Source organism: Callionymus lyra, chromosome 4 (assembly GCF_982586985.1).
Source record: "Callionymus lyra chromosome 4, fCalLyr1.hap1.1, whole genome shotgun sequence".
Lineage (NCBI taxonomy): Eukaryota > Metazoa > Chordata > Actinopteri > Syngnathiformes > Callionymidae > Callionymus > Callionymus lyra.
Window position 1 is genome coordinate 10,384,247 of NC_141821.1, and position 17,205 is coordinate 10,401,451.

Below are 17,205 nucleotides of genomic sequence, written 5' to 3' on the forward strand. Positions count from 1 at the left end.
AGGCAATCGGCGTTTAAGGGGGTCCTTGTTTTCTGGGAGGCTTTGCTGTCGTGTATCACAAAATGAAGCAGAAATCTGAGAACTTTCCTTAAAAACCACCAGCAGATTATTTATCCAAGGGTTTTTTATATAACGCCATGTTCTTGAGACTCGTTTACAGCATGTCCAGATGAAGTCAAAATACGTAATACGTAGTACTTTTATTGAGCACACTACAATAACTGACAATTACACAAAAATCTTACTTAACAAACAGAAACCATGTTATAGTGACTACTATTTTGTCTGAAGTCGAATAACCTGTAACCCTTGACCCGTCGAGACACTTCAGTTTACTAAAAAAAACTCAGTCAAGGTTACTAAAAAAAAAAGTTATTTATTTTTGCTGCTTCTAATTGTGGGTCAGTGAATATAATGGTGAAATAAAACAGGTCTGCACCACAAAAAACGCTTGGAAACCCCTGGTATAAAGCACAGGAAGTAGTGAAAACTACAGAAAGACGAAGCTTAATTCCGTCAGAATGCGCACATCCAAATGTGTAACTTTTGCACTAAACGTATCACGATACTGGGGCAGTGATGCGATGTATATATTGATACTGTAGTAACAGGGATATATTTGTAGTATTGTAAAGTACTCTGACTCTTGACAAATTCGTAACTGCTTTTCTATATTTTTCAAACCAAAATATGTCAGCTTTAAAAGATGCTGGAGTCACTGCATCCTCTCGTCCTCAGTCAATTATGGAATCTCAAAGGATTTAATTATTCCTTTAGCTGCGGATGATGCGATGATGATGCCATCTTAATAATAATTAACAAATGCTGTGAATATTTGAATTTTAATTCTGTTTACAGTCACTTTATTGAAATTGAAACACAAACCGTGAAAGAACTCTGATACAAATAAAATCGAATTGCAAAGCCAAAGTATTGTTACAGAAAAATGCGATATTTAAGTGTATCGATATTTTCTTACCCCCGTAATACTTAGCATCCTTTAAGAAATGACACCATGAGATGCTCAACTATTATTCTGGTCTAAAGAAGTCCAGCGTTCTCATATTTCTGCCCCAGACTTCATCAGATCCCCAGTAGTGTGGTGCTTCTACTCATGTTCTCCACTTACTTTCTGTTGCTCATCCAACATCTTCATCATCCATCCTGTCTCTCGTTCAGTTTGCAGATTTTAAAAAAAACAGCCTGAGGGTTGGTAAGTGGTAACCGTGACAACTGTGGCTGAGATTTAAAAAGTTCTAGATGTTGTGTTCTGATCATGAATCTGTGTGGTTGACGAACATCATCAGGTGTCTCACACGAACGAGTCCTTCATCTTTCTTCTTCTATATTTCTGTCCATCTCCTGTGATGACGAGTCACCTGTCGAGTCAACTTACTGACCTGAGTCCACCAGGTCTGACGCCAACATGAGGCTAGTGTGATGTGAGGACCACCAGGTACATGTGGTCTGACCGTGTTTCTGATTCTAAAGAAGGACCAGGACATGGAGAAGAGGTTATCCCTCTCTTCAACACAGCTTTTACCATCACCACGTATCCATTTGTCAGAACTTTTAAACTCAAGCCTTTAGATCATAAACCGACTCATCTGATTGGCCCTTCTCAGTTGAGGAGATCAGCTACGGTGGTCTGTCAGTGCTGTCACAATATTGAATGTTTGAAACTTGTTTTCTTTTTTTTTTTAAGGATTGACTTTTTCAAATTTGTGTTTATATTAAATAGGCTACAAATAAAAATAATTAATTATTTAGAAAATGTATTTTTAAGTTATTGGAACTAGAATATCAAACTCTATGTATATAAATAAATCTTTTAATCTGAAAATATCCATAGCCTTAAAATTGATAAATATAAAAAAAGAGTATTAAACTGTATGTGTAAAAAATGCATTCATTTTGAGAATATTCTACAAAAAACAACCTATTTATATAGAAACAATTATATATATTTTTAATTACAAAAACAAACAACATTTCAATTAAAAAAAAAGGTTCAACATTTCAAACGTTTGATTTTTTCCTTCAATATTGATGGCACCGATTTACTCCCATATTGATCATCACTGACTGATCACTCTCAGATCTGGTGGAACGTCAATAGTTTAGCTCCTCCCCCTTTCTCCACCTCCTCCCCCAAACCGGGCCGACACCTGTGTTTCGACGTCATTAACCATGTCTTCTGTCTTTGCTCTGGACAAATGGAACGTCTTCTCACTTCTCTCACTGGTTTGCAACCCTCCTCCTCCTCCTCCTCTTCTCCTTCCTCCTCCTCTTCTTCCTCCTCTTCTCTTCAGCTACTATTGAGGCTATTGAGGCTGACGAAGGTAAATGGGTGTGGTCTCCCTCCCCCTGTTGTAACCACGGCAACAGAGTGCTGGGTTGTCATCCATCTCGCTGGTGTCTGGTCGAGTGTCTTTGGGCTCACGTGACGTAGAGTCGATGGAGCCGGTTCTACTTCTCTAGAGAAAGTCACGCCGGTTTGGAAGAGGAACGAGTTTCATCGACCAGACTTCAGTTGGTTATATTGAGACGTTAGAGAACGTTGACGCGATGGATCGATTCAAACTTCACTCGGTTTCTACTCGCCCTCATGTCGACTGAGGGTCGGGATTATTTCCAGAGTAATCTGTTCTTTTTTTAAGAGTTATAGACAAAAATGTTTGTTCATTTTAATGTAGCGACTGGAGCTCAGTTGTCTTTGTCGTTCTTGTCCAAAAAGACACTTAAAAACATTCAAATACCTCCATGAAAATAAACAAATAAATATCCCCTACTGTCTACTGGCTTGTTCCTGTCTGTGTAGCATGTTAGCCTGTTAGCTTCTGCTACAAACAACCTTAAAAAAACTGACTTGTTTTATTATTTTTAGAACAATTCCTCACGTGGAGGCTTCGATACACGTTACAGACGAGCAGTATTTGGATGTTTTTAAGTGTCTTTTTGGACGAGGAAAAGCGAGTTCATTTTTGTCTGTAACTCTAAAAAGGAACAGATTACTCTGAAAATAACTCCAACTCTTAGTCGACAAACTGAAAATATAATTTAAAACAATTCAAATATATATGCTTCAAATGTCAACATCAGGGAAAGTCAATTTAAATTTGAATGACCTCCAAGCTACAGTGCATGTCACCATATATATAGAGTCGAAGTTTTCATCACCCTATAAAAACTACTACTTCTCCTGTTCAGGTCCAACTATGAAACTTGTTAATGTTCCTCTTTCAAACGGTGACCGCAGTTGTGTTTTGTTGTTGCAGTTCTGTCAATCAATTGGCTCCACTTTCAATCCACGTTCTTTCCATCCACTCTGGCGCAAGAACAACCGCAACTGCAGATAAATAGCAGCGTGTCTGCTGCTATTTACTTCCTCTCCCGCCCTGTAGGGGCGCTGTGGTGTCTCCGCTTCTCTCCTCTGTCAACCCTGCTGTGTCGTGTTATTCCTGTTAGCCGCTAACAACCTTGTTGGTGCACGATTCGGGGAAATCTGCGCGATCCGGGAACGCATGCGCAATTGCATATTTCGATCCTCCATGTTTTTTACGGCAACAAAAATGTAGCGTAGAACACAATCTGTGAACCATCGATTTGCGTATGTGTGTTGCGTTAAAAATACAGAACTTTATTAAAATACCCGATGACGTAGCATCTCAAAGCATCGATTTTTATGAAAGATAGGAGGAAAATAATCCACACGTGTCCCAAAAAATCAGGGAAAAGCCTGCATGAATAAAAATGTCTTCAGATGTTTCTTGAAGGAGTCAGTAGATCATCAAACACAGAGATGGTTCTAAAGCTTGGGAGCAACAGTCTGGAAGGATTTCTCTCCTCTGGCCCTGAAGCGTGTTCAGGAACCATCAGTAGATTCTGATCCACAGACCTCAGAGCCCGAGCTGGGGTGTAAGTCTGGATCAGATCACTGATGGAAGGTCTGACCATGAATAGATCTGAAAGTAAGAACCAGAATTTTAAAATGATCCTGAAAGAAACTGGCAGCCAGTGAAGAGTTTTAAGGAGAAATGTGAGTTCTTCTACTAGAGCAGGTCAGAATTCTCGCTGCAGAGTTTTGTATCAACTGTAGGCGAGACAGATCCTTCTTGTTATTGTGTCATGTTTCAACTGATCACGTCATGTAAATATCCACAGACTCCATTATTTTCTATTTATCTTTCATGACGTCGATGTTTTACGACTCAATGACACGAGACATTCTTAGCCATATCAATAAAAATGATGTTTTTCAATGCAACACACATGCATACAAATCAATCTCTGATGATTTTTTCCAGATCGTGAACTGATAATATTAAACCGTACTACCTTTTTTTTTTTGTCCCAATCTTTTGCCCACAAAAACATGGCGACTCAAGACAGAGCTCTGCACATGCGTTCCCGGATCACACGGACTTCCCGGATCGTGACAAACATGTCTGACCTGAGCCACTATTCCCTCTTACTTGTCGGCGCCGGTCACAAGTTTCTCAGTCACTGAAGAACGTGCAGAATATATATTAACAAAAAGAAAAGTTTAGCAGTGTCATCAGCATTTTGGTTGGTAGTATTTAACGTTTTAAACGTTGAAAAAAATGTTTTTGTTATTGGGGTGGAATTTTTTTTTTTTAAACTTATATTTCGATATTACAAAAATTATGAAAAAGTATAAATTATTGTTATTATTTATTCGTTATTTAACAGTAAAATTCAATGATACCAATATGTTCATAATTAATTTAAAAGTCTACAAAATAGACAATATATCAAACTGTTTAAAACAAAAAAGTATTTATTATTAAAGAAAAAACGTTTCAACCTTTTGATATAATTTAATTGTTATAATAATAATATAATAATAATATTTCAAGAAATCAACAATTATATCAACTCGGAATCGAGGTAAATACCCATTGGACAGGTTTGGGTCAAAGACCCTTTAAATTTTAATATTTATTATATTATATAAATATTTTTTGAATAGAAGATTCAACTTATTAAAACGTATTGTTTTGATTGTTTAAGCGCTTTGTGACCCTGGTCTGGAAAAGCGCTATACAAATAAAAATTACTTACTTACTAACTTTTAATAAATTATTAGCAGAGCCTGTTAGTACATTAGCTACACATTCGTTCTTCTTTTACATCCCAAATATAGGATTTGTTTAAATTAAGCTGAAACTATTCAAATAACGTTTCGTCAACAAAGAGAGTAGTTTATAAAGTCTAGCGCCCCTAGTGGTGGCTCTAATGAACGTCCTCCAGCACCAAAGAACCTCTCAGACGGAGAGATTTGCTGCATGTTCCAGACTGAGCCGGTGGTTTAGCAACAAGTCTCGTGAGCGCCCCCTGTGGAAGTGATCGTCCACTTGTCTGTCTCCCCCCCCCCGTCCCCCCGTGACCATGTCTCCTCCTCATGACCATGTCTTCTCTTGGACCCGTCATGTGTCGCTGGGTTTCGGAGTCTTCAGGTCACATGACTTTTAAATAAGTTCCACACGATGGAAAAAGTCGTGGACCTGCGGACGCCCCGAACCGCGAGCCCTGCCCCCCTTTTTCCATTTCTTCTAATCCACGAAACGCTGAGCGATCACGTGGAAACTGATAAAATGATGATCGACGTCATTTCATCCTCAAAGTTTTCATCATTTTATTTGACTTCATTTTTCACCGAGAAGCTGCAAAATCTTTTCCGGTATTTTCTGTGTTTTAAAGTACTTGTTGTTAGCTTCTATAAGTGTGACATCGATGGAGGAATAATAGCACATTTTGGGGAAAACAAACTGCACCATAGAAGAAAAAAACCTTTTTCGTAGATAAATGACGCCACAGTTAGCTGTAAAGCTAAGCTATGCTAAGCTATGCTAAGCTCACCACCACAGGATGTAGTTCCCTGTGATTGTTTTTATTCGAAATGGTTCCCAAAATGTCCGATTATTTCCTCGCACAAGCCACCACCCCCCCGCCTGTCCGAGGTGCGGTTCTGATGCGAGTCTCTCACGTGTGCTCTGAACCCCCCAACAGCCATCAAGGGGTTCTCGCCGCAGCACAAGATCACCAGCTTCGCGGAGGCCAAGGGTCTGGACCGCATCAACGAGAGGATGCCTCCGAGGCGGGACACGCTGCCGTCCAACGCCAGCCTCAACTCGCTGAACAGGGCGCTGTCCACCGAGACCAACGGCACCGACGCCAAAGGGGGCACCAGCGGCACCAGCAGTATCCAGTAAGGTCGGGGGGGTGGGAGTTGGCCCCGCCCCCCCTCCTTAGCCTGGTTACGACCCCCTGCTTCCATCGTGGAGGAGGAGGAGGAGCCTGAAGGGGGCGAAGAGTCTCACCCGCCTTCAAAACCTTAGTTCAGCTTCCAAACCTGCTCCGTCCCCGTCGCACGCCGGGTCCTCGAGCCAGAGTTCTTAACGTGATCAGTGCCCCCCGACCCCTGACCCCCCCCCCCGGCTTCTTTACGTTTAACTTCTTACTAACTCTCGTACGTTTACAAGATCACGGCACTAAGAAAAGGACACGACACACGAAAACGTTTTTAAGGTGTAAAAACTGAATGCAGACTATTTATTGAGACTTTTTGTTTTCTTATATATATATAAAAAAAAAAAGGCTTTGACTTTAATTAGGCAGTCTTAAGAAGCGTCGCGATGCCAAAAGTGGAACATTTATGGTTTTTTGTACATATTCTGCTTACCTCAGGTTCTTTTGGTTTTGTGCTTCGACCTGATTCCTGTAAAATGGCGAAAACTTGGCAGTGAAACCTTTTCTTGAGCTTCATAACTGGAATTTTATCGATTGATCATCTGCAAACATGTTTATTTTTTTGTGTCTTTTTGGAAAGGGGTGGGGCGGGCGGGCGGGGTTTCTCGTGGCTGGAAGTGAGTGTTAATTCTCTCTTTTTAAGTATTGCGAACAAAGTGAATATAGAGAGGCTATATTGTATAAAAAGAATTAAAAGTGTCTGCCTATGCATGTTTTCTAAAGAAATCCGAGAATGGACGTAGAAACATCGGAAAGGCTGTTTTTAACTTAACTGCGCTTTAGTGAACATTTACTGGAAAAAACCTGCTCTAACCAACCACGATGTCGATGCCTTCTTTTGTAACGGAAGCGTTCGAGTCCCGGGGCGGACGAGGAAGCATCCGATCAAGCATGTTTGGATCGTTGTGTGGTGACGTGTGCATGATTATCTGTCGGTGTCAAAATAACCGCTCACTGGGTTCCGCTCTGTCATAGTCAATGTGCCACAGGAAGTGACATCATCACCACCACCATCTTTGTATATCAGTTACAGGTTTGATACTTCGCTCGATACTTTAAACACAAAAAAAAAAAATACTTTGATCTTTTTTAAGAACTGCTTAAGTGCCCGAGTAATTCACTACAGACATGAAGCCTTGCTTTTTGTAACGAACGGTTGGCGGACGAGGCGCATGCGACTATGAAAATAAGTATTTTATATGACTGTTCAATAAAAATGTGCATGAATTTCAACTTCACACCGAGTTGAGGCTCGTGTTCTTCGTGTCTGTCACGCGTCACGCCCTCCACAGCCCAGAACACCAACTGTTTTCCTTTGTTTTCAAACCAAACTATGTACAAACATCAGCTTTAAAAGATGCTGGAGTCACTGTATCCTCTCGTCCTCAGTCATCACCAGAATCTACAGACCACATGACTCTTGACGAAGTCGTAACTGCTTTCATTTATTTTCAAACCAAAATATGTTCAAACATCAGCTTTAAAAGATGCTGGAGTCACTGTATCCTCTCGTCCTCAGTCATCACCAGAATCTACAGACCACATGACTCTTGACGAAGTCGTAACTGCTTTCATTTATTTTCAAACCAAAATATGTTCAAACATCAGCTTTAAAAGATGCTGGAGTCACTGTATCCTCTCGTCCTCAGTCATCACCAGAATCTACAGACCACATGACTCTTGACGAAGTCCTAACTGCTTTCATTTGTTTTCAAACCAAAATATGTCCAAACATCAGCTTTAAAAGATGTTGGAGTCACTGTATCCTCTCGTCCTCAGTCATCACCAGAATCTACAGACCACATGACTCTTGACGAAGTCCTAACTGCTTTCATTTGTTTTCAAACCAAAATATGTCCAAACATCAGCTTTAAAAGATGTTGGAGTCACTGTATCCTCTCGTCCTCAGTCATCACCAGAATCTACAGACCACATGACTCTTGACGAAGTCGTAATTGCTTTAATTTATTTTCAAACCAAAATATGTTCAAACATCAGCTTTAAAAGATGCTGGAGTCACTGTATCCTCTCGTCCTCAGTCATCACCAGGCTTTCATTGTTACTTTAGCTGCAGAGGACGTAATGACTGCTGCCATCTAGCGGCTGGAGGTTTGACTGCAACACAAAAATGAACAAACGCCGTGAATATTTGCGTGTCAATTGTTAATGAAAAATATTTTATACACACTTTATTGAAATATAAAACCTTAAAAAATACAACTTTGATTAAATATGATTTGAAATCCAAAGGATATGTTTTAAAATGTAAGTCTTTCTTTCTTTGTTTCAAATATCAACACATTGTTGTGAAACAATATATCATGGAACTCAAGTGTATCTATTATCACACAGGTCTCCCTAAAGCAGTGGCGGTAAATACATTTCCTCAGGGGCCACAGTATATACTGTTTATTAGGGGCCGTCAAAAAGAACAAGAAAAAACAGACAAAAACAAAGCAAAAAAACGAAAATAAAGAAATATCATGTATAAGCCTAATTGTTAATCTGATTGTATATTATTCAATTTTAATATGCTTTGGTTTATTAAATTAAAAATATTTAAAATTAAAAAGTATATCAAGCACGTTATGCCATTAAACAAGTTTTGTAATGTTTCATTTTATATAAATTCCATTTAAAAAAAAGCTCTTTATTTACTGAAAATTAAAAAATTACAAATAAAAGGAATTATGAATTAAATTATGATTTTGATTTTCTTTCTCTAAGATCTTAAACGAGTTTATATGTCAAGCTGTACGAGTAACAAAATAGTCCGAGGATCAGGTCCACCTCGACCTCGACTCCGTTATTCTTCCCTTCCTCGCTCCGTTTGTGTGACCAAGACCTTAATGTTCTTCATCTCTTCTTCTGACGGCTCCAGAACGGTTTGAAGTCGGACCGTCAGTGAGACACGTATCGGTTAAAAATAAACGTGTGGCCCGGGCAGGAAAAAATAAAAGTTGGGAGTGGACCGCGGTTCTGTTCACATCCTCCCTCCTCGGGACAGGAAGTGAGGCCGCGTGTTTCCTCGGCCCCGGCAGGAAGTGTCGGAATAAACTCTGGACTCCCAGACAGGTTCCTCCTCCTCCTCCTCCTCCTCCTCCGCCTGGTCTCGGGTCCACTCAGTCTCGGGTCCCATCGCCCATCATGAGGAGCTTCGGGGTTCTGGACCTGGTCCTGCTCTCGGCCCTGCTGGTCTTCTCTCCAGGTACCTTCTGTGACACAATGTTGTCATGTTTAACTTTGATTTCACGGCTCGTCGTCATGGAAACATGTTGTATCGTGCGAGGATAAGACTTGATACGGCAGCACATGCGTGGTCTTCAGGGTCTACAGACCTCCTCGTCTCAACCTGAAAACTTTGTGTCTTGCAGCTTCTTCTTCATCCACAGTCGCGCCCTCGTCACGGCGAGCGAACGCGACGACAGGTGAGAGAATTTTCATTTTTAATTATTTTTCAATTTGTTTCAAGCGACATATTTATTTATTTTCAATCCCAGTGTAGGAGCTGGAATAATAATAAAGTTTCAACTTGAGACGAATATATAAAGACAAATATTTACTGAGATATAAAATGTCTCCATTGGACACAATTATTCGATTTATTTTTCATTATCTGTGACCACTTAACCCTTGTGTTATCTCCGGGTCATGGTGACCCGGTGCCCGCCAACAAAACATGATTGTTGTATCTGTTGTGTTCTGGGTCTCTGGGTCGACATGAACGACCTTCACTACTGTATATGTGTCCATGGAAGCCAGGGAGCTCGACCCAGAGACAACACAAGGGATACCACAAACACATTTTTATTCAGGGGGCGTGAGAAACCATTATGCTGTTTTAAGTCGCCCTCTCGACTGTGTTAATATATCATTTTATCGAAAGTCGTTCTTTAAATAGAACAAAAAAGTGTTTGAAGTATTTGTTTTAATGTATTAAGGTACTGTACAAAAGTATATCAGTACTCAGAATCAGAATATTGAATATTTGAATTTATCACTTCATACATTCTTTGATATTTTCTTTTTAAGTTTTTCATTGTATTGTATTTATCATTGAATTGAATAATAAATACATTTAAAAGGATATTTTAATAAACATATATTTCCAGAATAATATTTTTTCCATTTTTAAATGATGGTATATTTTTATATTTAATTTAAAAGGCCACATTTGTATTTGTATTTTCAAGATTAAAGATTTTATGTACATAGACTTTTATTTTCTAATTCTAATATATAAATAAATATATTCCTACATTTATTTTTTTTTATTTTTTTTAATTTGTAGCTTTTAAATTTAATATAAAAATGATATACTAGTACAAATACTTTTTTATTGAATTTGGCTATTCAACATTTTAAATTGAATTGTTTTGTGTTGTCTCTGGGTCGAAGTGACCCGCAGGCCTGAACCCACCTTGACTGGGAGGCAACACAAAGGATACCACAAACACATTTGTTTGGGGCCTTCGGGTCAACTTGACCCTGAGATAACACAAGAGTTAATAATAAATTTAAAAAAAAACAGCCTCTCAATATACAAATGATTTAATTCAATAATTCAATTGAAACCAATTCAACATTTTAAATAATAAAAAAAAGAAGTTTAATACAATTGTTTAAAAAAGCATAACATTTTGATAAAATAATTACAATTTTCAACATAAAAATGATTAAAATTGACTATTCTAAAATACTTCTTTCATGTTTTAATGTTATTGTTTTATATTTAACGTATACAGGTCCTTGTTATGGTTGTTTAAAAGATGTAACCAGAATTATAGTTTTAAACAAATTAAGTGATTGCTAAATGTATAAACGTGTTGTATTTCTTCAGCAGCAGCAACACTTCCTGCCTCCGCAGCAGCAGCAGCAGCAGCAGCAGCAGCAGCAGCAACATCAGCGCCTGTTGCGGCGTCTGCGGCTCCAGCTTCGACGACAGCAGCGACGACAGCAGCGACGACAGCAGCGACCGTCCTCACGCATCCATCCGACCCGTCCAGGTCCACGACCGGAGGTCCGCGGCCGTCGCCTTCCAGCACCGTCGACGCAAAAAGTGAGCACCGCGGCTCTTGGTTTAAGTCCTTTATTGACTACTTTAAAGCCGAAGCAGGTTCTGTCACTGTCGCGACGTCGGCGCCCCCTGCTGCTCCGACCACTTCCAGAGCTCCGCCCACTCACACCAAGCCAGGTTAGTGTCAATAATAGAGTCGACAAGACTTTCTTTTACACTAAAACACGACTTGCCTTTTGGAATTAGAATATCAAACTATGTGGGAATAAAAAAGTCAAGACATTCAATTTGTTTAAAATACATTTCAATCAACTTTCATTACAAAAATGATTACATTTAATTATTTAAAAAAAAAAAAAGCTTATTTAAGCTAAAAATACTTGTTAAAACATTCAATTCAACCATTTATTATTCTGATGGCTCAGAGTCAGACAGTCTTCTGAGTCAGACAATTTGGAGGAAAATATTTAAGTTATACTTAACTTTGGGTCAAGATGCCTAAAAAAACAAACGTGTTTGTGATATCCCTTATGATGTCTCTGGGTCAAGGTGAACAACATCCACCACTGCATGTGTATTTATGGAAGCCAAGGAGGTCGTTCACCTTGACCCAGAGACAACAAAAGGAAAACCACAAACTCGTTTGTTTTCAGGCCTCTGGGTCACATTGACCTTGAGATAACACAAGGGATACCACAAACTAATTTGTTTTTGGGCCTCTGGATCACATTGACCCTGAGATAACACAAGGGATACCACAAACTAATTTGTTTTCTGGCCCTCTGGGTCACATTGACCCTGAGATAACACAAGGGATACCACAAACTAATTTGTTTTTGGGCCTCTGGATCACATTGACCCTGAGATAACACAAGGGATACCACAAACTAATTTGTTTTCTGGCCCTCTGGGTCACATTGACCCTGAGATAACACAAGGGATACCTTAAATACATTTGCATTCAGGCCTCTGGGTCACCTTGACCCTGAGATAACACAAGGGATACCACAAACTAATTTGTTTTTGGGCCTCTGGATCACATTGACCCTGAGATAACACAAGGGATACCACAAACTAATTTGTTTTTGGGCCTCTGGATCACATTGACCCTGAGATAACACAAGGGATACCACAAACTAATTTGTTTTCTGGCCCTCTGGGTCACATTGACCCTGAGATAACACACGGAATACCTTAAATACATTTGCATTCAGGCCTCTGGGTCACCTTGACCCTGAGATAACACAAGGGATACCACAAACTAATTTGTTTTCGGGCCTCTGGGTCACATTGACCCTGAGACAACATAAGGGATACCACAAATACATTTGATTTCAAGCCTCTGGGTCACCTTGACCCTGGGTAATGTTGTGACGTATATTTAGATTAAAGAGTTCAACTTTTAAGAAGAACCAACATTTTTTAAAGATACAACTGTGTTTTGCTTTATTACGATTTTAAATAACATTATTTTTCTCTTCTATGTTTGTTTTTTTGTTTTTTTTTGTAGAAAAGATTTGATTGAACTTATAACAGCGTTGGCTTCAGATAGTCTGTCAAACTGGTTCTGCGGTTCTGAGTGAGTTTCAAAATGGGCCGGAATCTCTCCTAAAGTTGCTCAAATCCATGATTTGAATCAACCTTTATTGACAAGACGTTATCAAATGGACACGGCTACAGTTACCGACCCCTGCACCACACCAAACAGTTGGGGTCGTAAGGTCGTGATCGAAACAATGCAGCAAGAGCCGAGCCAAGATTTCCTTCCCCAAAAATGTGCGAGTAAATTTGTTCCATCCTGATCTGAAGCCAAAGTTCGGCCGAGGACGTGGTCAGGTCTTAAGGTGCCAACGTCTTCATTTCCTGTTTACATTTATTCTCTGATACTTTATTCCCATCTGTTGAGGAACTGCAACGATTCGATGGCAACAGTCTTGCACTGATCCTCCTCCGATAGTGTCTCAGGGTCTTGTTCACGAGTGAGGGACGCATTTTTCCCGCTACCAACACAACCCGTGAATGATAGATGGATGTTAGAAAACAAGGTTATTGTTTGGATTTTGGTTTTTTTTTTGTTGTTTTTTTTACAATTAAAATCAACATTTATTGAGAAAATGTGTTTAAATGGTTTAGTTGTTTTATTCTAATACACTATTTCAATCAATATTTATTTTAAATAAAATGTGATTTATTGGTTGAATTTTTATTTTATTTTTCGCAACAGGTGTTCAAATGGTTGAGTCACTTAATTGTTTTACACAATTTAAATTAATCTTTATTGACAAAAATGTGTTCAAATGGTTGAGTTACTTAATTGTTTTACACAATTTAAATTAATCTTTATTGACAAAAATGTGTTCAAATGGTTGAGTTACTTAATTGTTTTACACAATTTAAATTAATCTTTATTGACAAAAATGTGTTCAAATGGTTGAGTTACTTAATTGTTTAACACAATTTGAATTAATCTTTATTGACAAAAATGTGTTCAAATGGTTGAGTTACTTAATTGTTTAACACAATTTGAATTAATCTTTATTGACAAAAATGTGTTCAAATGGTTGAGTTACTTAATTGTTTTACACAATTTGAATTAATCTTTATTGACAAAAATGTGTTCAAATGGTTGAGTTACTTAATTGTTTTACACAATTTAAATTAATCTTTATTGACAAAAATGTGTTCAAATGGTTGAGTTACTTAATTGTTTAACACAATTTGAATTAATCTTTATTGACAAAAATGTGTTCAAATGGTTGAGTTACTTAATTGTTTTACACAATTTGAATTAATCTTTATTGACAAAAATGTGTTCAAATGGTTGAGTTACTTAATTGTTTTACACAATTTGAATTAATCTTTATTGACAAAAATGTGTTCAAATGGTTGAGTTACTTAATTGTTTTACACAATTTGAATTAATTTTTATTGACAAAAATGTGTTCAAATGGTTGAGTTACTTAATTGTTTTACACAATTCGAATTAATCTTTGTTGACAAAAATGTGTTCAAATGGTCGAGTTACTTAATTGTTTAAAACAATTTGAATTAATCTTTATTTACAAAAATGTGTTCAAATGGTTGGGTTACTTAATTGTTTTACAAAATTTGAATTCATCTTTATTTACAAAAATGTGTTCAAATGGTTGAGTTACTTAATTGTTTTACACAATTTGAATTAATCTTTATTGACAAAAATGTGTTCAAAAGGTTGAGTTACTTAATTGTTTTACACGATTTGAATTAATCTTTATTGACAAAAATGTGTTCAAATGGTTGAGTTACTTAATTGTTTTACACAATTTGAATTAATCTTTATTGACAAAAATGTGTTCAAATGGTTGAGTTACTTAATTGTTTTACACAATTTGAATTAATTTTTATTGACAAAAATGTGTTCAAATGGTTGAGTTACTTAATTGTTTTACACAATTTGAATTAATCTTTATTGACAAAAATGTGTTCAAATGGTCGAGTTACTTAATTGTTTAAAACAATTTGAATTAATCTTTATTTACAAAAATGTGTTCAAATGGTTGGGTTACTTAATTGTTTTACAAAATTTGAATTCATCTTTATTTACAGAAATGTGTTCAAAAGGTTGAGTTACTTAATTGTTTTACAAAATTTGAATTCATCTTTATTTACAGAAATGTGTTCAAAAGGTTGAGTTACTTAATTGTTTAAAACAATTTGAATTAATCTTTATTTACAAAAATGTGTTCAAATGGTTGGGTTACTTAATTGTTTTACAAAATTTGAATTCATCTTTATTTACAAAAATGTGTTCAAATGGTTGAGTTACTTAATTGTTTTACACAATTTGAATTAATCTTTATTGACAAAAATGTGTTTAAAAGGTTGAGTTACTTAATTGTTTTACACAATTTGAATTAATCTTTATTGACAAAAATGTGTTCAAAAGGTTGAGTTACTTAATTGTTTTACACAATTTGAATTAATCTTTATTGACAAAAATGTCTTCAAATGGTTGAGTTACTTAATTGTTTTACACAATTTGAATTAATCTTTATTGACAAAAATGTCTTCAAATGGTTGAGTTACTTAATTGTTTTACACAATTTGAATTAATCTTTATTGACAAAAATGTGTTCAAATGGTTGAGTTACTTAATTGTTTTACACAATTTGAATTCATCTTTATTGACAAAAATGTGTTCAAATGGTTGGGTTACTTAATTGTTTTACAAAATTTGAATTAATCTTTATTGACAAAAATGTGTTCAAAAGGTTGAGTTACTTAATTGTTTTACACGATTTGAATTAATCTTTATTGACAAAAATGTGTTCAAATGGTTGAGTTACTTAATTGTTTTACACAATTTGAATTAATCTTTATTGACAAAAATGTGTTCAAATGGTTGAGTTACTTAATTGTTTTACACAATTTGAATTAATTTTTATTGACAAAAATGTGTTCAAATGGTTGAGTTACTTAATTGTTTTACACAATTTGAATTAATCTTTATTGACAAAAATGTGTTCAAATGGTCGAGTTACTTAATTGTTTAAAACAATTTGAATTAATCTTTATTTACAAAAATGTGTTCAAATGGTTGGGTTACTTAATTGTTTTACAAAATTTGAATTCATCTTTATTTACAGAAATGTGTTCAAAAGGTTGAGTTACTTAATTGTTTTACACAATTTGAATTAATCTTTATTGACAAAAATGTGTTCAAAAGGTTGAGTTACTTAATTGTTTTACACAATTTGAATTAATCTTTATTGACAAAAATGTCTTCAAATGGTTGAGTTACTTAATTGTTTTACACAATTTGAATTAATCTTTATTGACAAAAATGTGTTCAAAAGGTTGAGTTACTTAATTGTTTTACACAATTTGAATTAATCTTTATTGACAAAAATGTCTTCAAATGGTTGAGTTACTTAATTGTTTTACACAATTTGAATTAATCTTTATTGACAAAAATGTCTTCAAATGGTTGAGTTACTTAATTGTTTTACACAATTTGAATTAATCTTTATTGACAAAAATGTCTTCAAATGGTTGAGTTACTTAATTGTTTTACACAATTTGAATTAATCTTTATTGACAAAAATGTGTTCAAATGGTTGAGTTACCTAATTGTTTAACACAATTTGAATGAATCTTTATTTACAAAAATGTGTTCAAATGGTTGGGTTACTTAATTGTTTTACAAAATTTGAATTAATCTTTATTGACAAAAATGTGTTCAAAAGGTTCAGTTACTTAATTGTTTTACACGATTTGAATTAATCTTTATTGACAAAAATGTGTTCAAATGGTTGAGTTACTTAATTGTTTTACACAATTTGAATTCATCTTTATTGACAAAAATGTCTTCAAATGGTTGAGTTACTTAATTGTTTTACACAGTTTGAATTAATCTTTATTGACAAAAATGTCTTCAAATGGTTGAGTTACTTAATTGTTTTACACAATTTGAATTCATCTTTATTGACAAAAATGTGTTCAAAAGGTTGAGTTACTTAATTGTTTTACACAATTTGAATTAATCTTTATTGACAAAAATGTGTTCAAATGGTTGAGTTACTTAATTGTTTTACACAATTTGAATTCATCTTTATTGACAAAAATGTGTTCAAATGGTTGAGTTACTTAATTGTTTTACACAATTCGAATTAATTTTTATTGACAAAAATGTGTTCAAATGGTTGAGTTACTTAATTGTTTTACAAAATTTGAATTAATCTTTATTGGCAAAAATGTGTTCAAAAGGTTGAGTTACTTAATTGTTTTACACAATTTGAATTAATCTTTATTGACAAAAATGTGTTCAAAAGGTTGAGTTACTTACTTGTTTTACACAATTTGAATTAATCTTTATTTACAAAAATGTGTTCAAATGGTTGAGTTACTTAATTGTTTTACACAATTTGAATTAATCT

The 17,205-nt window shown here is 35.8% G+C and overlaps 2 protein-coding genes across 8 annotated transcripts in view; both read left to right on the forward strand.

Moving 5' to 3' along the window:
• Positions 1 to 7,511, forward strand: part of LOC148081721 (protein phosphatase 3 catalytic subunit alpha) — a 48,227-nt gene extending 40,716 nt beyond the window's left edge. For 2 of the 4 annotated variants that reach the window (XM_087788703.1, XM_087788704.1), the window contains 2 exons: positions 2,313 to 2,342; positions 6,034 to 7,511. In XM_087788703.1, the coding sequence (XP_087644829.1) occupies positions 2,313 to 2,342; positions 6,034 to 6,236 (233 nt within the window). In that variant the 3' untranslated portion in view covers positions 6,237 to 7,511. The remainder of the gene's footprint in view (positions 1 to 2,312; positions 2,343 to 6,033) is intronic. The other 2 variants (XM_087788706.1, XM_087788707.1) reach the window with 1 other exon arrangement.
• A 1,872-nt stretch (positions 7,512 to 9,383) lies between these two features.
• Positions 9,384 to 17,205, forward strand: part of LOC148081722 (uncharacterized) — a 12,266-nt gene continuing 4,444 nt past the window's right edge. The window contains exons 1-4 of one of the 4 annotated variants that reach the window (XM_087788710.1): positions 9,384 to 9,481; positions 9,648 to 9,701; positions 11,114 to 11,332; positions 11,381 to 11,467. In XM_087788710.1, the coding sequence (XP_087644836.1) occupies positions 9,421 to 9,481; positions 9,648 to 9,701; positions 11,114 to 11,332; positions 11,381 to 11,467 (421 nt within the window). In that variant the 5' untranslated portion in view covers positions 9,384 to 9,420. Of the gene's footprint in view, positions 9,482 to 9,647; positions 9,702 to 11,113; positions 11,468 to 17,205 lie in introns of all 4 variants that reach the window. The other 3 variants (XM_087788711.1, XM_087788708.1, XM_087788709.1) reach the window with 3 other exon arrangements.